At 44.2% G+C, this 23,553-nt stretch overlaps 2 protein-coding genes across 4 annotated transcripts in view; both read right to left on the bottom strand.

Annotated features, from left to right (window-relative positions):
- Window positions 1-2,773: 2,773 nt before the first annotated feature.
- Window positions 2,774-23,553, bottom strand: part of MLPH (melanophilin) — a 53,201-nt gene continuing 32,421 nt past the window's right edge. For 2 of the 3 annotated variants that reach the window (XM_051999203.1, XM_051999204.1), the window contains 7 exons: window positions 14,350-14,538; window positions 11,860-12,003; window positions 11,201-11,293; window positions 9,178-9,246; window positions 6,843-6,900; window positions 4,303-4,403; window positions 2,774-3,460 (listed from right to left, as the gene is read on the bottom strand). In XM_051999203.1, the coding sequence (XP_051855163.1) occupies window positions 3,434-3,460; window positions 4,303-4,403; window positions 6,843-6,900; window positions 9,178-9,246; window positions 11,201-11,293; window positions 11,860-12,003; window positions 14,350-14,538 (681 nt within the window). In that variant the 3' untranslated portion in view covers window positions 2,774-3,433. The remainder of the gene's footprint in view (window positions 3,461-4,302; window positions 4,404-6,842; window positions 6,901-9,177; window positions 9,247-11,200; window positions 11,294-11,859; window positions 12,004-14,349; window positions 14,539-23,553) is intronic. The other variant, XM_051999205.1, reaches the window with a different exon arrangement.
- Window positions 16,103-23,551, bottom strand: LOC127563028 (3-phosphoinositide-dependent protein kinase 1-like). The gene is given in 2 exon segments (XM_051999206.1): window positions 16,103-17,481; window positions 17,484-23,551. Coding segments are annotated over 2 exon segments (1,575 nt in total). The 5' UTR covers window positions 18,586-23,551; the 3' UTR covers window positions 16,103-17,008.

Below are 23,553 nucleotides of genomic sequence, written 5' to 3'. Positions count from 1 at the left end.
TTTTATAGGACTAGAAATAACTTTAATTTTTTTCAAATGAAAATTTCTGTACATATCCTCTGACCATTTATCAATTGGGAAATGGCTTGTAGTCTTATAGAGTCAATTCTCTTTATATTTTAGAAATGAAACCTTAATCAGAAACACTGGCTATAAACATTTCTTCAGCTTTATGCTTCCTTTATAATTTTGGCTGCATTGGTTTGTTGTGCAAAATCTTTTAAATTTAATGTAATCAAAATGATCTGTTTTGTATTTCATGATATTCTCTAGTTCTCCTTTGGTTATAAGTTCTTCTCTTCTCCATAGATCTGAGAGATAGACTATTCCTTGTTCTCTTAATGTGCTTATAGTATTACCCTTTATCCCTAAATCATGAACCCATTTATGTTGGTATAGGATGTTAGGTGTGGGTCAATGCCTAGTTTCTGCCATACTCATTTCCAATTTTTCTAACAATTTTTGTCAAATAGTGAGTTCTTATTCCACAAGCTGGGGTCTTTGGATTTATCAAATACAACATTATTATAGCTATTGACTATTGTGTCCTGTGATCCTAATTTATTCCATTAATCTACTATTTTATTTCTTTTCTTTTGTCCTACTCTGTCTTAACCAAAAAATGGTTTTGATGACCACTGCTTTATAATAGGATTTTAGGTCTGGTACAACTAGGCCATTAAGAAGGTGGATTCTCTACATTATTGACTGATGATCTTGGCTTCAATTGAATTCTAGAACATGTTGTTAGAGACAGTTTGTGAGACCTTGTGGTTGTAATGAGGTGGTAATCAGTTCCAACCAGGAAATCTAGATTGAAGCCTGATTCTGCTTCTCACAAATCCTCTGCTTGCTTAAAAATATGTTTTGAATGTTATCTTCAAACTAGCACAAAGATGTCAGTATATAAAGGACAAGAAAGAGGACCAATTGGGAACTTGGGCATTTCTGTATCTGTGACCCACATCTCCTAGTAGAATGTAAGACCCTTGAGGGCAAGCATTCTCCTATTCACACATTTATATCCCCAGCAGTATCTGCTGCATGGTAAGACCTCAGGTAATTCATGTAATTGGCTCGGTGTCTCGGTCTCTTCCTCTCTAAGGAGGGTTGTATAAGATGGCATTTAATGTCCCTCCTAGGCTTAAGCCTACAATCTTATTTCTTTTTTCAAAAATAATGAATTAAGAGAGGAATGGGGTCCATGCAAGATTTAAGATGGTTTCACCTTTGCCGCTGAGGGAATTGAGGGGAAATATTGGCCCAGGAGTTACATGGTGATGGGACTTTTGGGGTGACAGCATCGCCACCTGGTGGTGTGACCTGGCAGAATATCATAAATTGAGGTGCAGGGAGAGGGAAAATGGTGATGGACCTTCCCAAAGAGAAAACATATCCCTCTGAGAAGAAAGTATCCACCTTCCTGTTCACTACCCACCTGGCCTCCTCTAGAGCACTCTGGGAACAAAGATAATTCTGAGTATAACTTTTTTTATCCCCATTTTACCGAGTAGGAAACTGAAGCTCATGAAGTAAAATGAATTGTCCATCATTATATAGCTATCATTAGAGCTGGGATTTGAATCCAGATCTTTCTGATCAGAGTCCACAGTTTTCCACCACATTGTGGCAATTCTTACTTCTTGGGTATGATTCCCAGATCCTATAAGTTCTTAGCTACCTTTTCAAAGTGGCTACGAGGGGTCAGTGAAGTTCCCAAGGGCAACCAAAGTAGATCGAGCACATCATAAAATTATGGGCCAACTGCTGAGGCCATCTCAGGTCCCAGTGGCTGAGATGATGCTTCATCTTCATTTCACTCTTATGCTAGGATAAGAACGGGGCTCCTGCCTGCCCTGGGTCTCAGTCCCTCTTCATAAAATGGGAGACTTGGGCCAAATTGCTTCTGAAGTCACTTTCAGCTCTTATCTGTGATTCCACGATCATTAGGTGCCAAGCACTGTGCTAAGTACTGGAGCCAAATCCATACTGTATGATTTTGTTAGTGGATGCCCGGAGATGCTACTGGCAGGGAAGTGAATGGGGCACATGGATTCTATACAGACTTGGTTGAGAGACCAATGGTATGTGTGAGTTTTGCAATAAGACCCAAGGAAAACATCCTAACTCACTGCTGGAAAATGACAGTAGTAGTAGGAATAGGAATAGGAATAGAAGTAGGAGTAGGAGTAGTGGTGGTGGTGGTAGTAGTAGTAGTGGTAGTAATGGTGGTAGTAGTAGTAGTAGTAGTAGTAGTAGTAGTAGTAATTGCTGTTGTTGTTGTTGCTGCTAAATAACCCAAAGGAGAATGAGAAGATGCAGGATAGATACAAGCAACTTGCAACACATTGCCAACATGATGTGTAAGTGGGAAGTTATATTAGAGTATCCTTAAGCAGATACCTTTGAATGACCAGCCAGGAAAGCAGGCCAGTCTTGTAGCTCGAGAGGCTACCCAATGAATGGCTCAATTGTGACATAGTGCCCCCCAGACACTGAAAGAAGCAGACAGCGATAACTCTATGGAGAAGACAAAACAGGGGCAGGGAATGATAGCAAGGAGGAGATTATTATCAGCATTGGTGAAGGTAGCATAGCGACGGTAGTAGATTGTAAGGACTGGGGTCAAATTCTGCCTCCTTTATTTATTAGTTGTGCGACTTTGAGGAAGTTTTTCTCCATTCTGGGTCTCAGTTTCCTTATCTGTAAAATAAGACTAATAGTTGCCCCTGGTCCCTGCCCTGGCTCACAGTTATTGTGAAAGTCCAATGAGTGTATTTACAGATATTTATTTGTGTTGATCTCAATGGTTTTTCATACATTCTTTATTTTCATTTTGATAGCAACAATGGTTGGAAAAGCAATACAAGAAAGTAATCATCTAACAGGTGTCTAAATGGTCCTTTGAGGGTTGACATCCTCTTTTTGAGGGATCTAGGTTTAATTCTCAGTTTTGCTATTTATTACCTTGGAGATCTTGGCAAATTCCTTCCCTTCCCTGGATTTTAATGTTTTCAAGGGTAAATTGGGGTGTTGGATTAAATAACCTTAAAAGTCTCTCCCTATTCTAAATCTATGATCCTATATTTCCATGAGTAGATGTAGATGTTCTTTATCTTTCCTAGTTCTAAATCTATGAGTTTATGGAATATAAATTCAGAGATCCATTAAACTGAAAAGAAACAGCATCAGGTAGCAAGTAGGTTGCAATGATCTGGGAAGTGATGCGCCATGTTGTTCTATTCTTAAATTCACTCTGCAGAGGCTTGGAGGAAAAGTTGGCAACTATCATCACCTTGAAGCAGGAATCCTACACAAGCAATGTTTCTTCTTTTCTCCAAGGAAGAATTGAAGAGGGAGAAGAAAATAATGGTGGTGATAGTGGAGAAAACATTAGTTATTCTTTATCTGATTTCTATGGTAAAGGTTTTCTTTAAGGCTGATGGGTCATCACAGGTTTCTGGGAAGTATCAAAAAAAAAAAAAATGAAGAGCAAAGAAAAGTTAAAAACCACTCAAATAAAATTCTGAGATTGGGGGCTATTCTCTGCTATTACACTTCTTTCACTACTTCACTGCTATTCTCACATCTTAGTCAAAACTTGATTATTATATTATTAGTCAATTAACCTCTTAGTGACTAATATCCCCATTTGCAAAATTTTTAACGACACTTCTCCTAGCCTTATTATTATTATCATTATTCTCTCTTGAATCTCTCACCTCTGAATGAAAGATAAATCTTGTCTTTTTTCTATTTCTGAGACATCTTTTTTCTGTTCTCTGATTTTCTACTACCCTTATTCAGTCCCTCATCACTTCTCATTTAGACTATAACAATGGCTTCCTTCTACTTTTCCTACCTTCTTTTATTTTACTTGCCTTCACATATGCTATAGTCTCCTCACACTAGTCTATCTATTTGCTATTCCTCACACATTCTATCTCATGCCTACAAACATTTGCCCTAGTTATCCCCCATGCTTGGAAGGCCTTCCTTCTTCACCTATGTTTTTTAGAATCCTTGACTTCCTTCAAGACTTTTCCTAGTCTCTCCCTCACCCTTTGCCCTATCCCCCAGCTGCTAAAGACTTCTCCTCTAAAGTTATTTTTCATCTTTCCTAATGTTTAACAAATTCTTGTTGATTGATAGAGTTCCATTTCATCCCCAAATTATTTTTGATCATCCTTTTCTTTACCTTAGCTTGGCTTAAGACTAGGCTGACATGTATTATGCGTATTTAGCTACAGACAATAGCTCATTGGGCTGAAGTATGAAACTGAATTGGGATGACAGTCTTACCGCAAAAATGTGATCCACCCTTCTGTTTTTCCCATTGGGATTTCTTTGAGTCAGGGATCCTCGGTAAGGTGATTTTCGGCTGAAAAGGCCATCATCTCCGTCTTCATGGAAAATAAATGGTTTGATTTAATCATTTAGCTAGATTCAACTATCAAGGGCAATGGTAGTCTCCATGCTGGTTTCTAGAACAAGCCTCTCCAGATATTTCAATCAAAGCAATCACCTTTCCTCCTCAGCACCTTGGACAGTACCTCTAGCTATCTGAAAGATCAATCCTAACTCTTACAAGAGGAATACTCAGTCTGTACTTTGTTTACCTTGGATCAAGAATATCCATCTTTCCTTCCTTCCATCCATCTATCCATTCAATGAACATTTATTAAACTCTTCTTTTATGCCTAGACTGGGTGCTATATTTTCCCTCTTAAGAAACTTCTATCCTATTCTATTCTTAATATAATGTAATAAATACATGTTTCAAAAGAAACATGTATTCTATTGTGGGCACAGGGCATTTAAACTTCTAAATAAATAAAATATCATTTAAGGAAAAACACTAATAATTTGAATGATCATGAAAGGCTGAGGCAGGTGATGGCTGAATTCAACATTGAAGGAAATTAAAGATACTGAGAATTGGAGATGAGAAGGAAACATAATCTTGGCATAGTGGACACTCCGTGCAAAAGTATGGAGGTAGGAAATTTAGTGTTCAGTTCAGAGATCACCAATTAGGCTTTCCCAGTGTGTAAAGGGAAATTAATCAATAGAAGTCCACTCAGACCTAGGAATCCTGATCTGAGGAAAGAAAGTTGGAAAAAATCTAACTTCCTCCAAGTATATATACATGCATTTATAGATACACTCATACATTTATGCATCCCCCCAACTCCCCGCCCCCCACTTAGAGGCTGCAAGGATCTGGAATTTCTTTGGAGTGGATGGATCCTCAGATCTAGAGGAGTAGATCATGACTGCTCTGTTCACAGATGACCTTTGAGGGCAGCAGTGGCCAAGAGATGAGTGTGACTCAACTTATCTAGGCCAATCTTTGGGATAGAGCCATAGAATCTATTGCTAGAACTTCACTTAAATTTTTTCAGCCTGACCAGGCCTGAGACAGCTTGAACGCCATGGCGTGGTCTTTGAGAATCCCTCATCATTGGGGAATATTCTCCTTTTCAGTTTCTTTTCACCCCAATTATTTAAAACCCTGGAGATCCAAAAGGCAAAGCAAAAAACTCACTGAGCATCCTAAATGAACTCACCAAATTCATATTCTCTACTTACAGTAGAGGCCCCTTCCTTCAGGCCCTCTCTTGGAGCCTATTTACTCTTGTTTTAATGAGCAGTCCTAACCACTTTGTCGGTCTGGTTATCAAGCCTGTAGCAGATTAGGAGCAGCCAATTAGAAAGGTGCTGCTAGAGGCAGGCACGTGGACATCAGGAAGGAATGACAGTAAAGGGCAATTGGACATCAGGAAGGAATGACAGTAAAGGGCAAGACAGCCAAACTATTAAAAGCAGCTATGAACACAACAAGCACAGCTCTTGGTGGGTCAATTAACGCAGTGATGAACAGCTCTACACAGCTCAAAGTCAGGTGGATGGGGTAGGCAGTTGGGAAGAATCACTGAACCATGGTTTGCCCCTAACAATGACCTTGGAGTATCAAGGAAATGATATATTACATTCCTTCTGCTCTGTTGTAGGAGAAGAGGAACATTGACTTTGGGTAAAGTGATTTTCTCATAAAGCTATAGGGTACTGGGCATGATCAGTGCCATGCTGTCCAAGTCAAAGGTTCTTTTTCAGGACCAAACTACAGAGTGAAAAAAGGCAGGTGATCTATCTCTGGCCAACATGATAGCTGGCATTTTTGTTGAACTGTTTTGGGGGAATGTATTCGAGGGACTTGGGTTTTTATTGTTGGGAACTCCAAATCAATTGAAAAAGGCTTTATCACCTACTATGGCTCAATAAATAATCTCTGTTAGGTACTGGGCATACCAAAGTATAGCTCCTAGCCTCAAGGAGCTTACATTGTATTGAGGGGATATAAACTACATGCTATGTTGAGTATATTGGACATACACAAACTAGATCCCAAGCAGAACAAAGTGATTTCAAGAGTTCTGGCCAATGAAAGCAGCAGGGATGGCCACAGGGAGAAGACGTTTTGATGATCTCCTTGTCCATTATGGACAGAGTCCAGCATATGGCAGCCAATGGCTTCTCTTTGACATTCTGCTATCTACTAGCTGTATGAACAGGAGTACTTGTTGTATTTAAAACAAAATGACTTTGTTTTTAAAAGGGCAGACTTTTAACTTGAGTTTCCAGAGTGACCAGTTTCTAGAGAGCTCCAAACTGTTGGGTTTTCCTTATTTCCATAAAGAACTTGCAGTGGAAGCTGTATTAATTCACTTAGCCCATGCAAATCCCCCAGAATGTTTCTTCTTGTCTGTTCCCTAAATATTTGTCTCCAAGGTCCCTGCCTCTCTATGGCTTCCCCAGCAGACAGACCTGATGATTCTTACCTTGAAGTTTAAGAGAATTATTGAATATTCTCTTCTGGACATGTGGCCTAGACATTACCTATAAGAAAAAGAAATCTTTTGGCTTGAGACGTCATTGAATCCTGAGGGCCAATTCCTCCTTTTGGGGAGTTGAGTGTAGGGGTGAGGGAAGAATCAATGCTTGAAGTTTTAACAGATATCCAGTTTCTGAAGTATAAGTGCTCACCCTGAAAATGTATTTAGCAAAATGCTCTCCTGAACCGGCAGAAGCTGGCAAGCCCTGGCTTCTAGTCCTAATTTATGATTCGATGAGTCAGGAAGGCTCATATCTAGTCTCTGACTCATAAGATAACAGATTTAGGGATAGAACAGGGACTCAGAGCTTCTCGAATCCAACCTCTATATTTCACAGATGAAGAAACAAAAGCCAAAGAGGTCAATCCCAAGGTTACATGAGTGGGCAAGTCTCTCTGTTTTCTCATCTGCCAAATGACAGAGTCAGACCAGCTAGCCTTCCAAAGCAAAACTCTACTCTGAATCGGTGGTCTATGCTTAGCTGAAACATTTAGCCAAGACCTTAGCTTGAAAAATCTATTTTCCTGCCAGTTAAGACGAACCACTGGATCCTGGGTATAAAGACCCTTGTATAGGGGAATGTGGGGGAACCTGAAAGGTTTTTTTTTCCCAAATGAGATAAGAGATAGTGAGTAGGAAGAACCAACATCTTGAAATGGCATCTGGTGATCTGACTTAATGAGCCTGATTTTGGTCTGAGCTTTGGAATCAGTCCAAACCCAGGGTGTACTTGGAGACAAAAGAAAAGGAGGTGAAAAATGGAGTAGATTCATTTGCCTTTTTGGTGCCAGCCATCCTTCTATCAATAGATAGCCTGTATTAGCTGAGTGGGATGCACGAAACTCAGCCATGGGTTTGCTTTTCTTCCTGATGTGTCTCAAGTTCAAGGACCATTTGGGCAGACCCAGTGCCTTGGTGCTATGTCTATTCATTCTTCAACCTATTTAAGCCATTCCTAATAGCAGGTTGGCTCTAAGCTATCTGGGGAGGCTCCAAGCAGCAAGAGGCAGTGGTTAGGCGGACAATAAAGCAAGTGTTAAGAAACTGAATAGGGGGATAAGGGGAAGGGAAGGGAGGAATCCCATACCAATATCCCCCTTTTTAAAGTCTCATTTGTGCATTCAACAATTAGGGTTAGAAGGGAAGTTACCTATCCATGTTAACTTAGAATGTCTTCCACTTTTTAATTCTTACTTTCAGTCATTTCTCCAAATCTTTGTGATCCCATTTGAGGTTTTCTTGGCAAAGATACTAGAGAGGTTTGCCATTTCTTTCATCAGTTTATTTCTATAGATGGGAAAACTGAGGCAACAGTGTTAAGTGGCTTGTCCAGGGTCACACAGCTAGTGTCTGGGGCTGTATTTGAACTTAGGTTTTCCTGATTCCAGGGCCGGCACTCTGTGCACGATAGTGCCATCTCACATCCTAATTCTTACATGTATGTAATTTTTTTTCTGTTCAGCATGTTTTTCTCTCTCTCTTCCTGAACTGCTTTAACTGCATGGAAATGTTTGATTAATCAGAAACATTCAAAAGGTAAAAAAAAAAAAAAAAAAAAAAAAAAAAAAAAGGCAGCAAGGGGCAGCTAGGTGGCACAGTGGGTAGAGAGCATCAGCCTTGATGTAAGGAGGACCTGAATTCAAATTTGTCTCCGATACTTCCTAGCTATGTGATCCTGGGCAAGTCACTTAACCCCAACTCCCTCAGCAAAAAAAAAAAAGGCAGCAAAAGAGTAACACTGGAGAGAGAACTGAGTGCATGGCATAGAGGAATTAGTGTCAGAGGACCCGAGTTTGAATCTCAACTCTGCTACTTATCACTTGTGCAAACATGGACAAGCCTGTGTCTCAGTTTCCCTCCAATCTATAAAATGAAGAATTTGTTTTTGATGGCTTCTAAGTTCCTAACTTAGAAATTAAATTTCTAACGAACTAAATTATTAACCCTCTGTTTATGTGACTCCCCCAAGTTTAATAGCTTTCTTTCCACTTTTTGCAGAGGTGGGGGACTATAGGTATAAAATAAGATGTACTTTGTTAGACATGAATGTGTCTATTGGTTTTGCTGAAAGTAAAATATTATCAAAAATAGCAAAATCTTTGTTATAAGGGAGAGGGGCAAGGGAGAAGGTTCTATTTGGAAATAGACAAGAATAAAAACAAGAGTTTTTAAAGGGCCTATAAGTATGAATAGTTCTACTTTTTGTCATCTGACATCGAGCCTTCATTATCCCTTCCTCCTCTACTTTTCTGGCTTCTTTAAGGGATGGGCTGTAACTCACTTTGATAACCCCAGAGTCTTCGGGATTTTCATCCCCCGGGCTGTTCTCAGAGGGCTGGAGTGGAAGTATCTAGGAGTGAAGAAAGGAGACATCATTTCAGAGGCTTCTTTATGACACCCAACTCTGGTCAGGTCACTCCAAGCTGGATGGGAGGCTGATTCTATTCTATATGTGACCATGAATCTGGGATGCTGCTCTAGACCTACAGGGATTTCAGAGGTTGTGTGGTCCAACCCCTTCATTTAATAGGTGAAGAAACTGAGGCCCAAAGAGGTCATAGCCCCCAAGATTCTAAAGAGGCTGTCTATACCAGCCCCCTCATTTTCCATATGAAATGGAAAGGGAAGGAGGGCCAGTCGTAGGCTTACAGAATTGGAATTTAAACTTGATGCTTCTAAATACTCTAATACTCCAATGGAAAGCCTCCTTTGTGGCTCTCCATTTGAAAAAACAAATGAACCAATATCAGGTCGAGAACAGAATTTAGGTCATTTTTTTGGATCTAGGACTATGGTATAGATTGAGGACTTGCTAGTGTAGAAGCTCCCATTCATTGAGGAAGATTAGAAACTCCTGGATTTGGAGTTGGGGGACCTGGGTGCAAATCCTGTTTCTGATGCTTCCTGCCTGAATGATAATCGACAGATCAATTAACCTTTCCTTGCCTCAGTTTTCTCATCTGTAAAATGAGGAGGGTTGGTGTAAACAGCCTATAGGGCTCCTTCTAGTCCCAAACCTGCAATCCTACCTGAATGACTTCGGGCAAGTCACCCAGCCACGTCTGAGCCTCAGTTTACTCAAATATCAATGAAGGAATCCGGCTAGATAGATGATTTCTGAGGTATCTTTTGACTCCAAACTCATTATTATTATTCACTATTTTTATTCCTAATGTTGAGTTTTTTCTCCTTATATTAAGTTGGAGGTAAAAAAATTAACAAAAATTAACAAAAAATTATTTTCTCCTTCTCACTGTCCTTTCTTTGGGGGAGAGGGGGAAGGAAAACAAATGCTTTGCAAGTAATATGCATAGTTAAGCAAACACTATTTGCTTATGGGCTGTGCTGAGGGTTATTCAGCTACTAAGTGTTGATGTCAGGATTTGAATTCTGATCTTCCTGATCCCAAGTACAGGGTTCCATCCACAGGGACTTGGAATCAGGGTTGGAACTAATTCCATTTATAATCCTAATTCCTTTAGACTATCTCACATATTTTATACCAAAACAGACCACAAATGGATCTGTGAGCTGGATACAAAGTCACAGCATAAATAAATAAGGGAAACATTTTAAAAAATTATGTATCAGCTCTATGGATAGTAGAAAAGCTCATGATCAAAGAAAGATTAGTGAGGATCATAGAACATAAAATGGATAAGTCTGATTACCTAAAATTAAAAAGAAGATTTTGCATAAACATTCAATAATGCTAAGACTAAAAGGGAAACAGCTAGTTGGGGAAAAATAGTTGCAACAAATTTCTCTGCAGAGGTCTCATTTCTAATTAAACAATTGAAAATTTTAAAAATAAGAGCCATTTCCCAAGTCATAAATAATCTAAAGATTCATGATTAGGGAGCTGCTGAGAGAAGAAATCAAGGCTATCTATAACTTGATGAAAAAAATGCTCCAAATCATGAAGAAGAAAGAAGAAAGAAGGAAGAAGAAGAAGAAGGAAGAAGAAGAAGAAGAAGAAGAAGAAAGTAGCAGCAGCAATAGCACAATATTACAATAGTATTTCTTAGCAGGTTTCTTTGTAGTGGCACAAGATCAATAATGAGTCTCCAGGACGCAGCAAGGGAAACAGGAAAATAAAAAACCCTAACGAATGTCTAAATCACAGACTCAGCAGATCAGCCATATACTTCCCCTGCTCCTACTCCTTTACCCCTCCCCCAATCACCCCCAATCTCTGTTTGACTCTAGGAATTGCAGCTGGGGCTGGGCTTGCTGTGGACTGTGATTCCATTTTCCTTCTTCAACCTTCCCTCCCCTCCCCACCCTCAGTGCCTCCTACCAACCTGGAGGTTTGATTTCTTCCTGGGTTTCTCCCAAGTTTTGATAGGGAGTCCAGCAGCGCTGAGGGCAGCAATCCGAGATTTTATATCTGACACCTAGGGCAACACCACATGTTAAATACATACAAGGATCCCTTGTCAATCTGGCTTGCTAAATGAAACCTGAGAACAGTCCTCCTTATCAGCATGCTCCAGTCTAAGGATTCTTAGCCTTTTTTTTTTTTTTTTTTTTTGAGTTCTAGATTCCTTTGGCAGTCTGGAAGAAGACCCCTTCTCAGAACCATCTTTTTAAATGAATTGGTCTACTGGGGAACGTACTAATGAAAGCACAGGTCTGAGCTATCTATCTATCTATCTATCTATCCATCTATCTATCCATCCCTCTATCTATCTATCTATCCATCCATCCATCCATCTATCCATCCATCCATCCCTCTATCTATCTATCTATCTATCTATCTACCTATCCATCCATCCAGCTACCTCCCTACCTACACATTCATATTATATATACATACACAATGTATATACACACATGTAATTCATATAACAATGTAAATTTTTTTTGGCCTTTCTTTGTTACAGAATTTTGCTTAGTGCTTGATACCGAATGGCACCTACTAAATGCTTATAGATTTGCCTTAAAATCTTTTGGTAATTACCTCCCTCTTTGCATGCTGCACCTCAGTGGCTGTCAAGGCCACTCTGTCCTCCAGCTCTGAGAGCGCTGAATCAGGGGTTCTGGTACGTGGGACTTGCTCCTCAAGGTCAGGAAGCCTGTTCTCCTCTCCATGTGTCTGGCCAGTCTGAGAAATAGGACAGAGTCTACTTAGTTCCATGAGTAAAAGAGACTCAGCTGGGTGCCAGATGCATTGCTAGGCACCCAGAGTGTCAACCTAGATGTAGAAAGAGGGGGTCGTACAGACCAGAAAGCATAAAGAGTCCCTTTCAGCTTCAAATCTATGCTCTGCTCATCCCTGTCCCCGGAGAAGCTGCAGAAAAGCAGTGGGTGGAGTGTTGTGGAGAGTGAGATGGAGCAGAAATCTAAGCCCTGGGTTCCGGTTCCATCTCTGACTCTGACTGTCAGTATGACCCTATTCAAGTCTCTGCATCTGCTCAGTGGGCAACTCTCTCTAAGCCTTCATATTACCCAATGGCTTGAACAGCATGAGTTCTTGCTGCTGCTGAAATCATAGGTCCTGCCTCTCCTCCGATAAATGTCAGTTATTGTTAATCAACCTTAATTAACATCCTTCTCCCTTGCCTTATTGTAGCAAGGCCTCAAGGGGATCCTGGGAGCTTAAAATCAGTGAAATGAAAATGCTGCATGTCTACACTAGTCATAAAGGGCTGGAATAAAGGGTAAGTGGAAGTGAACATGTTCAGCATGCTGATGGTCTAGGCATCTGCTCTCTGAAGACCAGTCCGGCTCAGTGTGGCCCTGAGTGTTGGGCCCAGATTATGGAAGTTCATAAAGATCTGTTCATAAAGGCATGGCGGGGCTGCTATCTGCCTGATGGGAGGAGATACTCTGAGACATTAAGGATGCACAGAGTGATGGGGTCCATGCTTTGTGGGAGCCCAGACTCAGGGACGGAAGGGTCCTGGGAGCCTCTCTAGTCTAACCATAATGGCTGAGAATCCCCTTGTCCACAAGCCTACCAGTTTTTATTTGAAGACTTCCATGGAGAGGTTGGGAGTGGGCAGCCCTTAGTCCATTTTTAGATCACTCTCAGCTGTTGGGTGTTTTTGTTGACATCACCCAAACCTTTTAATTTCTACCCAAAATTCTTTGCTCTTTCCTGTGGGGCCATTCAGGTCAAGTCTAATCCCCCTTCTCCAGATCAGTTCTTTGGATACTTTGAAAACAACTATCATGGCCTCCCCAAAGCTTCTCTTCTCTATCTCATAAAGTAGGGATTGAGGCCCTTTATTCCCCACCTTGCCCTCAGGTTCTGAAAGAATGGCTCAGATGGCAACCCCTAAAGGCCCATCCATGGGTCTCTCCAGCCTTGAGAGTTCCCAATGGAAGAATTGGTGGAAGGTTTTCACATAGAATGGGGCCAATAAAGTCAAAACAGAGCAGCCATGGGGCCTGAAGGCAGGAAGTTTTCACATTCCTGAGTTCAAATCTCGCTTCAGATATAGTGTATTAGCTTAACTCTGCCTCAGTTTCCTCGACTGGAGAAAGATATCAGAAGCCACTCTAGTATCTTTGCAGAGGAAATTCTAAAATGGAATCATGAAGAGTCGGACGTGACTCAAACAACTGACTCATAACAAATGAATCTAGTCAAGTTTGGTCCGGGTGTGGGCCAGCTGGCTTCGTCCCATTCCATGGCTATAGATGGAATAGCTAGACCCTTGTGTCCAGCACCCTGTCTAGTAGCTAGCTAGCTAGGAGCTTATTGGAAGAAGAGCTGGGGGTTCTAAGGGACTGCAAGCTCAACCAGCATCCAGAGTACTATAAGAAAAGCAAAAAAGCCAATGGGATCTTGGATTTCATTAAGAGTAAACAGCAATATCCAGGACTAGGAAACGATAGTCCCTAGTCAGACCACGCCTGGAGTCTTGCATTTAATCTGGGTGCCTAATGAAGGCCACTGAGAAAGCTGGAGAGGACACAGCTAGGAAGGCGAATGACTTCAAATTTGGGTCAGATGAGGGCTGGTAGAAAGGATCTCACCTAGAGGAAAGAAGATGAGGGGTGGTGGGGATGGAGGGTGGGCCCAAAGCTACTTCTGTACTCTGAAGGGCTGTCTTGTGGCAAACTTGTTCCCCCATGCCCCATAGTTCCAAAGAAGGATCCATAGGTGGTAGTTAGAGAGAGGGAGATTTTGATGGGATATAAGGAAAAAAACAATTATCCCAACAATTAGAGCCATGCGATCTCTAGGGATTCAGGCAAAGACCTGACTGCTTGTCTGGAAGGTGGCAGAGGTGATTCTTACTCAGTGAAAGATGGACTGAATGTCTCCCTTAAATCCCATGAGACACTAAAGCCCATATTCCCTCTGGGCTGGATGGTCTTGGGCAATCATGTGATGAGTGGTCTAATGGTCCATTGGTCACACCTTTCCTAACACACTCCACAGACCAGGCAGGAAGGCCAAGAAGTTAGGGATCAAACAGCCCAAGATGTGAACACCAACCTGCTGGGCCTCTACGGGCCTGGTACCAGGTGCAGAGCTCCTTCCTGGGATCAGCCCACTCTGGCCGTCCTCCTCTTCTTCCTCTGAAGACCCTCCCTTGTCACTGACCTTGCTGGTCAGCTCTCCAAGCTTCCTCTTCAGGGCCTCCTCTTCTAGATCAGCATCGGTGTGGACCTCTGGCCCCAGGGACTGAAACAGAGAAGAAAGGAAGCTGCCTTCACTTTCCCATCCCCTACCTTTCAAATTCTGACAGACAGGAAGTTTGAGCGGGGATTTAGCTCCGAGGGGGCCAGATTGGGAAAGTGTTAAGGATGGAGTAGGAAAAAAACAACAACAACAACAACACCCAATTTAGTTCCAGTGACTGGATGGAGACACTTTTTGATTGAATCAGTCAGTGTGTTTGATTGTATATCTCTTTGAATTAATCAGGGCCACAGAGGAGCCCCCCCTGGGCTTACAGAGAGCTCCTACTTTATTTAAGTGCAGGTGGGGAGGGAATTCCCAGCCCAGTCAAGTTAGCACGTCCAGAGTTGAAAGAAAAAGAAAGCTCAAAATGGTTTCTGCCTTCAAGGAGCTTATATCCTAATAAAGGAGAACATTAGCCAAGGTCTAAGTACTTCCGAATATACTGCATCCCCAGCCAAGCTACTTATTACCTTGTGACATTGAGGAAGTCACAGTCTCTCCGGGACTCAATTTCCTCCCGTTTGACCGGGAGCGTTAAACTAAAAGGATTCTCTTCCAGAAACTCTGAACCTAGTGGAGGTAAGCTCCCTGAGGGCAGGGATGGTTTCATTCCTGTCCGCCGCACCCGGCCCAGAATGAGCCTTAATGTTTGTCGATTTAATGACTAGATGACCTCTAACTGGAGTTTTCTTTTTGGCCCCGGAGCTGATTGTGTCGCTGTAGGCAGGTGTCCAGCAGAACCTCCAAAGAACCCAAAGAAGCAAACTCTCCTACTTTCATGGCCACTCTTGGAGGGGCTCCTTTGGATTGTCTCTGGATAATCCATTGACTTAATAATTGTTTGACTGACTGAAATATTTTCTTCCTTGCCCCTGGCAACTCCCAGGGAAGGGACTTTTAAAAGTCGTTGTCTTTCAAGAGCTTGGGAGTGTGTGGGAGGGGCTGGCCAGGAGTAAAATAAATGTTTGTTGACTGAACTGCAGGAACGTAAGCTTCTAACAGATTTAAGGACAGATTTTCTCTTGTTTTTTCTTCCTAAAGCAAAGGAGGATTTAGCACTTAGTAACTGTTTAAAGGTCACTAAATACCTAAGTGCCAGGAGCGGTGCTCTTGGGAAATAAGGTGCTAATTATCCCCATTTTGTGTTTAAGGAAAGTGAAGGAGACAGATTAAGTGACTCACTCAGGTTCACACAAACTCGTAAATGTCTGAGGCTGGATTTGAACTCAAGACCTTTCTGTCTCCAGACCCAACACTCTTTCCTGAAAGGAGCTCTTACCCGCCTTTGTGCCTCTTCTCAGAGTTGTATTTTTAAACACATAAAATAATAATAATAAAAAACAAAGTTATAAGGCATCCGATTATGTCGAAATAGAATGATCAAAATGTTTTTAAAACCCAAGTTCTTGGACCTCAGGTTCAGAACCCTCTAGAATTCAATGTGGGCTCTGGTCAAGGGTGAGCCATTGTAGCAAAGGCTTCAGGGAACTCGGGCAAGAAGGAAGAAATGTTTCTAGGTGCTGGTGTGGTGGATTGGAAAGAGAAGGAGGTTGGGTCTCTAGAGTTAAAATTCTGCCTCTTATTTATTCTCTGTAATCCTGGGTGCCTCCCTGGGCCTTCCTTTCTGAAAAGGGACACCCTCAATTATCCCTCATGCCCCTGTCGGCCCTAAAGCTCCAGGAAAAGCTTCACCTCAGTGGTATCTGTGAAGGAAACAGTCAAGATGGGGAAGGAAACCTTCCACCCACTAATCCGACTTCTATTGCCCAAGCTAAGTTCTCTCCCCCACGCTCCCCTGAGCCCCAGTTGGAGTCCCACCTGTCCCTGTGCACCTTACTCCCGTCAATCAACCTACAGACTCTTCTGTACTTGGTTTCCATTGAGGACGGCGACAAATAGAGAAGTGTTAGAGAGCCAGGGTATTATCCCTCTCCTAGATAACATGTCTTAAACCCAGTTAAAATAGATAATGATCTTTCAAGTTCTCCAGATCAGGCAGTGTTTCCTGACTCTCCTTAGAACACAGGCTCTTTGAAGGAGGAGCTTTGTTTCTCCAGGTTTTTATTTTTTTTTAATACAAAAGTTACCAGTTATTTCTTTATTAATTCATTCATGAAATCTTCTGGAGAAGGACAACTTAGCAAGACCCCCTCAGATTCATAAAACAGCAAGCAATAAAGTAGAAAGTAAAAGCAATTTATTCGTTTTTGCTACATATTTAAAAAAAAAAAAGGGTGGAACAGAAGAATAAAATACAATAAAAAAAAAAACAAGTTTCAACAGAGACATTAAATTAATCCCCAGGTTTCAGTGATCATTAAGGGGGGGGAGGTTGAGACAAGATGGAAAAGGCCCCCACTAAAACATACCTCCTATTACATAGGAAAGTAAGGCTTGGGTTGGCAGGTTTGCGATTTTAAGCAGAACTTCTTAAGGTCCTTAGAGCGGGTGCCAGGGCTCTGGGCCCCCCCTAGGCGGCAGCCTGGGGATGGTTTGATCTGTTTTGACAAAGCTCCTGGATCTTCTGGCACCACTTGTGAGCATTCCCGCTCGGGTCCCTCAGGTGATGGATCTTACTGGGTGTGTGAAGGAAAAAGGTCTTAAAATTCTTGGCTTCTGGCCACAGTTGTGGGGACCACGGGATTTCTCCTTTCAGGACTCTCCTGACAGGATCCACGTAATAGAGGTGGGGGCCTTCGGTGAGAAGCAGCTGGCGCCGACGCGCAAAGGCCGTTTTTCGTTTGTCCACGGGACCCATTTTCAGGATCAAACGACCGTCTACAAAGGGATGCCACGGGTTCTCCCGAGCCTGCTTCTCCAACAAGAGGCCCTTCTCCTCTTCCGAAAAGGTGAGGTCCAGCTCCAAAGAGTTCTCGTCCGCTCGGTGGACGTAGCTGTCCACGGCACCTCGGGGCGCGCCGGCCTGGGCGCAGCCGCGGGAGGGGAGGAAGATAAAGGCAGACCCAAGAGGTGGAAGATATCACAGTTTTCCAAGTCTTCCGCCTCATCTTCATCTTCGGCTGCGGAGACGGAGGACGGCGGCGACAACGGAGACGGCTGCAGATGGAGACTGTCCCAGGAGACGTTCTCGAAGAACGGGTGGGCCTTCAAGGGGCCGTAGCCCCCCATTTCTTCGCAGCCTAGTCGATTTCGGGGGTCCAAAAGCAGCAGCTTTTCCACCAGGTCTTTCGCCGTTGGGAAGAAGTGGTCTGGAAAATCATACGCTCCCTTCAGGATCTTCTGGAACAGAAGATACTCGTTTCTGGCTTGGAAAGGAGGCATTTCAGTCACGAGGAAGTAGAGCACGCAGCCCAGAGCCCACAGGTCCGAGCTCTTACACGCGCTTTTGTCCAGGAGGAGCTCCGGGGACATGTAATACGCCGTCCCCACGAAGGAGTTGCACCGGGCCTGGGGATCCCCGGGGGCCAGGATTTTGGCCGAGCCGAAGTCTGTGATCTTAATGTGCATCTCGGCGTTCAAGAGGATGTTTTCGGGTTTCAGGTCCCTGTGGATAATTCCCAGGCCGTGCAAATACTCCAGAGCGGACACGAGCTCGGCGGAATAAAAGCGGGTGCAGGGCTCATCCAAGGGACCCATTTTCTTGACGTACTTGTGGAGGTCTCCATTTGGGGCGTAGCTGAGGCCGAAATACAGTCTCTCGTCGTCCTGGAAGGAGAAGTAAAGCTTGACAAAGAAAGGGTGGTCCAGGCGGGACATGGCGTCCCGTTCGCTGACCACGTAGCGAGCCTTCTTCTCCCGGATGACTTGTTTTTTCTCCAGGATTTTAATCGCGTAGTCCTTGGAGGTGGCCAGATCCCGGGCCAAGATGACGGTGGCGAACGATCCCTCCCCCACGACCTTGCGGAAAACGAAGTCTTCGGGCCTCTTCCCAGAGGGCTGCGCGGGGTGCTGCTCCAGCGCGGGATGCTGCTCTAGCCCAGGGGTGTCTGGGCAGATGGGGTCTTGTCCGCCGGCGGCGGCGGCGGCGGCGGCGGCGTCGGGGTCCATGGGAGCCCAGGTAGAAGCTGTTTGGGGATCGGCCTGCATAGCGGGGCTAGAAGGGGCTGGCGCGTTAGCTTCGGCGGAGCACCAGGATAGGACTGGCCAACGAGTCTGCCGCTCCTGCTACGCCTCGGCGGGCGCCGCGCTCTCAGACGGCGAGCTTCAACCTCGGAAGGCCCGGAACGTCCTCCAACTCCACGGCTGAGCTAAATATGGCAGCCAGGTGCAACCTGTGCTTTCCCCGCCCCTTTCCCCCCTCCCCCTTTTTCTCTCTCCCCTCCCTCCTACTTTCCCCTCCCCTCCTACTGTCCCACCCTTATCAACAGACTCCGCCCTTAAGCCAATTAGACGCGATTGAGCAGAGACAGCCTTAGGTCACTTGGAGGTGTTAAAAAAAGAAAAAGCAACAAATAGAATCAAAGTTTAAAAAAAGAGAAAACATTCACATTAAAAAAAAAAAAAAAAACTGTTACAAAAGACTAAGAACAGCCGAGAGGCGAAGTTAGGAGCCCCCGATTGAAACTCGACTCCTCGGATCATCGACTTGAAGCCCATTTCTCAGAAGCTTTGGGGTCTGGGGGTACCGTCCAACAGGCAGTTTGTCCTAGAAACAAAGGCCCATTGAAAATCCGACCAATTGGCAACATTGGGCGGCTGTTTTTGTGTTGTCCCGTCATGGAGACACTTGGAAAAATTAAAAAGGAGCTTGAGAGCGAGGGCGGGGGCCAAGACAGAGGCAGAGACCCTAGGGCGCTCCGGGCCCTCCTTTCCGAGAGAAGTGAAGAAAGCAGCTCACGAAGCAAAGAATTCACTTAATTTAGAAAGGGAATCTGCCTCCTATGGGTCAGAGCGGGATTTGATTCCAGGACTTGGGACTCTAGAATACGCCGAGGTCTCCCAACTACGCCACACTCTCTCCAAGTCAGCGGCGACCCAGAACAGGGACTCCAAGCCCAGCGCTGATGACGTCGGGTTCCCCCCCTCCGCCCCCCAACTATGCCCGATGAAGACCGGGGACCTCGGAGAGAAAAGACAACAGCCTTTCTTCTGCTTTGAACGTCCTTTCTTACCCCTCCCCCCCACCTCTTCCCTTCCCTCAGTGGTACAGCCATGCCTTTTCCCCTTCTCCTCCCCTCCCCCAAATCTCCCTACTGGTTTTCTTCCAGATTCAGCTCAAATCCCATCTTTCCTCTTTCCCCTCCACGCTAGTGCTTTCCCCTGAGCTCGGGGTCCATCAATATGTGTGGGAACATGTGGGTGTAACTATGTGCAGAAAATAGCAACCCCAGCTAACATCAGGCACTGGGCTAAGGGCTTTATCTCGTTTGATCCTCAAAACAACCTTGGGAAATAGGTACTATTAAATATTATCCCCATTTTACAGATGAGGAAACTGAGTCATAGTGAGGTCAAGAGGCTTGTCCAGAGTCACACAGCTAGCAAGCATCTGGGGTCTGAGGTGACCTCTTCTTCCTGAGTCCAAGCCTAGCTACTGCACCGTGTATATGTGCCTACATATATATATTATATACATACACACAACAATATACATATATACATATTAGTCATCTATGTCACCTCATTCTTACATGAAAGGGACTCCAAGGTCCCCAAAGTTCTGCCACAGCGCCCAGGCTCTGGTAAGGGATGCATGGAGAGTTCCTGAGTGGGGTGGTAGGGTAGTGAGAACAGCCAAATTCTGGTTAGGCCGGTCCCCTGGTGAGCAAATATCAGGTTCTAAGGAACACCACCAGTGAGATCATGGAGGGGCTGCAATTCATGTCGGAGAAGACAGTGAAGGCGCCATCCTTTGGAATACTGAGGATAGGAAGACTTTACGGTATTCGAGCATCATTTATTTATCACATGAACCTTTAAAATAATTTCTTTTTGAGCTCTTCATCACAGCAAAGCCCCGGCTGTTTGAGTGACAGCCCTTCCCCTTCTCCCCTCCAGGTAAATGAATCCTAGTATCTGCCCTGTGGCCTCTCAACAGCTGGACAGGCAGCTGGACAAGCAGAGGTCCCCAAGAGCCAGATTTTCAGATTGGGAAGTCAAGGGAACTAGATCTAGTGACTTCAAGGAAAAAAAGACGACAACAAAACCCCGTAATACTCATTATGATTCCTCTAAGAAAGCACTTTTCTCAGCTAGGATGTTCCTCCCAGCTACCCCATGGTCACACCAAAGCACAGCCAGCTCCTTCTCTAGGTCACTTTTGAGAGAATCGTGACTGCTCCAAAGTGGGGGGGTGGGGGGGTTAGTTTAATTAGCACTACCGTGGAGGGGCGGGGTGAGAGAGGAGGGAGAGGAGAAAGAGAGACAGAGAGACAGAGACAGGCAGAACGAGAAGACAGACAGAAGGACAGAGACAGAGAAACAGAAAAAAGACACACAGAGAAGCAGAGAGAAGGCTGAGATGAACAGAGAGCCAGAGACAGACAGAAACAGACAGAGACACAAACACATAGAAACAGAGATGCAGGAAGCTTTCCCTGGGCCCTTGGCACTCCACACCATCAATAGAGCTAATTAAAAGAAGAATCAATATATACTTTGGGTGCTTTAGTTCTGCTGAGGAAGCTGAAGAGGAAAAAAGAAAAGCTGTTTCAAGGGTCAGGAAATGGTGAAGCTAATGCACTCAATTCTGACCAGAATGGACAAGAAACTGACATCCAAAGATAGGAAGGGATTTGCTCAAGTTCATGAAACTAGTTGGTAGCAAAGTTGGGAAGTCAACACTCCTGACTCCTAGTCACATCCCTGTTTTCCCTGTTTCCAATCTTTGTTCTTTCCTTTCTCCTGTTTGTCTTCCTTCCTTCCTTCCTTCCTTCCTTCCTTCCTTCCTTCCTTCCTTCCTTCCTTCCTTCCTTCCTTCCTTCCTTCCTTCCTTCCTTCCTTCCCTTTCCTTCCTTTCCTTTCTTTTCTCTCTGTCTCTGTCTCTGTCTGTCTGTCTGTCTCTCTCTCTGACACAGCCATTTGAACCCCAGTCTTTCTGGATCTAAGCCTAGCACTCTAAATAGCAGGCCACCAGCTCCCTAGAGGCTGGAAAGATTAGAATTCGAATCTTGCCTTACATACCATCTGTGTGAACTGGAGCAGTTAACTTCACCTTTGAATGCCTCAGTTTCCTTAGCTGTAAAACGATGGGGTTGGACTAGACAGTCCTTGAGGTGCCCTGTGTCTCAGCACCAAGGGGCTGCTGATTGTCCTTCCTCTCTATCCTATGTTGCTGCTTCCTCATCCCCAACCTTTCCCATTACCCTCTGGTTGATTTTGCTGCCCCTTTCCAGCTCATGCAGCCCACCCCTGGTCTCAGATGGGACCCAGGACTCTTCCTTTTCTCCTCCCCCATCCCTGCCGGGTCTCCTGCATTCTGAGAGATGTCTTTGGTGTGCACTGACAGGCTGAAAAAGCTTTGGGAACAGCCTCGAGATCCCTTGTCTAATGTAGAAGAACCAGCCTAACTTTATCCCAAGGCAATCATGGGTAGATCTTGGCCAGTAGATGAGGGTTTTTTTTTTTTTTGGGGGGGGGGCAGGGCTATGGCTTTATCACTCATGAGAGCCTTTAATGAAGGCATTTAATCTCTGTGCTGGGGGAGGCCGCAGTCGGGGTAGGACAGGAGCAATCTTTGGAGGATCTGAAGTAAGAAATGTTATCTCCGTGGGAGACTGAAACATTGATGAACGAATGAAAAAAAGCTCGAAAAACTTCCTGTGTCAGGTCCTGTGCTAAGCAATGGAAATGCAAATTCAAGCAAGCAGGACTGTTCCTGCCCTCCAGGAGCTTGTGTCCTGACAGGAAGGCAACACAGAGAAGACAGCTATGATGCTGTGAAGAGATAGTCGGGAGTCAAAGGAGCCGAGTTCAAATCCTGCCTCTCCCGCTTGTAACCTCAGGGAAGCCAATTTCTTTCCCTGGGTCTCAGTTTCCTCACTGCAAAATCAGGATGTTGAACTGGATACCTGGTGTAAGGGAATTCTGGATTGGTTGCAGGTGGGCCTGCCTGGCTGGCTTCTCAGGACACACTTTCTACAAGGAGAACTGTCCCAGAGCAGCACGGGTCGCTTTCAGGATTTATTGCCTTAGCTGGGTCGCTCGCCAAACTACGCCGCCAGCACTCGGGCGTCTCGCTCAAGCCTTTGGCCTCTGCCCTGGGGATGCCGGCCCCTGTTTCTCCCAGGATTCTTTGCCTCTTCCCTGCTACCTTCCCCAATACTCCGTCCAGCTCTCCTCTAAGAAGTGTTTCCCCTAGTAGAACATTAAGCTCCTCGAAGGCAGGGACTGTGCTTTTATTTATATTCTTTAGGACTTGGCACAAGTCTGGCACTTAGTAAGTAATTAATAAATGATTTATCATTTGTTTGGTCAAGGTCTTCCTAATAATAAAACTAGCTGACATGTCTATGGTATTTAAAAGTTTGTAAGACACATCACCTGTGTTATCCCATTTGTCCTCACGGTCCCTCTGTGACAAGGAAACTGAACTCGGGAGAGATTGTGTGACTTGCTCAGGATCCTACAGCCTGCGAATGTCTGTAGGTTCTTGGGATCACAGATTCGGAAGGGCGAATGGCCCGTTGCCTTTTAAACCATTTGCCCGGGGGGATCACTTAGCCAGTTTGTGTTGGAAGTAAGATTTCCTGACTCTAAGCTGGTTATACATCCATGACTCCATGCTGCTTCTTACCTCACACAACATGAATACATAAGCTGAATTTATTTCCCAAGCATATTTAAGTGGTTCAGTGGATAGAATGACAGCTCTGGAATCAGGAAGGCCTAATTTTAAATCTAGCCCCAAACACTCACTTCATAGCTCTATAACCCTGGACAAATCTGTCTGCCTCAATTTCCTCATCTGTAAAATGGGCATAAAATTAGCACCTCCTTCCCAGAGTTATTGCGAGGATAAAATGAATTAAAAGGTGCTCTATTTAATTCAGCAGCAGCATTTCCTTTACTAAGCTAGGAACAGGAGGGAATATGGCTTCCCAGAGCATGGCTCAG

The sequence above is a fragment of the Antechinus flavipes genome, chromosome 4, assembly GCF_016432865.1.
Source record: "Antechinus flavipes isolate AdamAnt ecotype Samford, QLD, Australia chromosome 4, AdamAnt_v2, whole genome shotgun sequence".
NCBI classification, from domain to species: Eukaryota; Metazoa; Chordata; class Mammalia; order Dasyuromorphia; family Dasyuridae; genus Antechinus; species Antechinus flavipes.
This window is presented reverse-complemented; position numbering and strand designations above follow the sequence as displayed.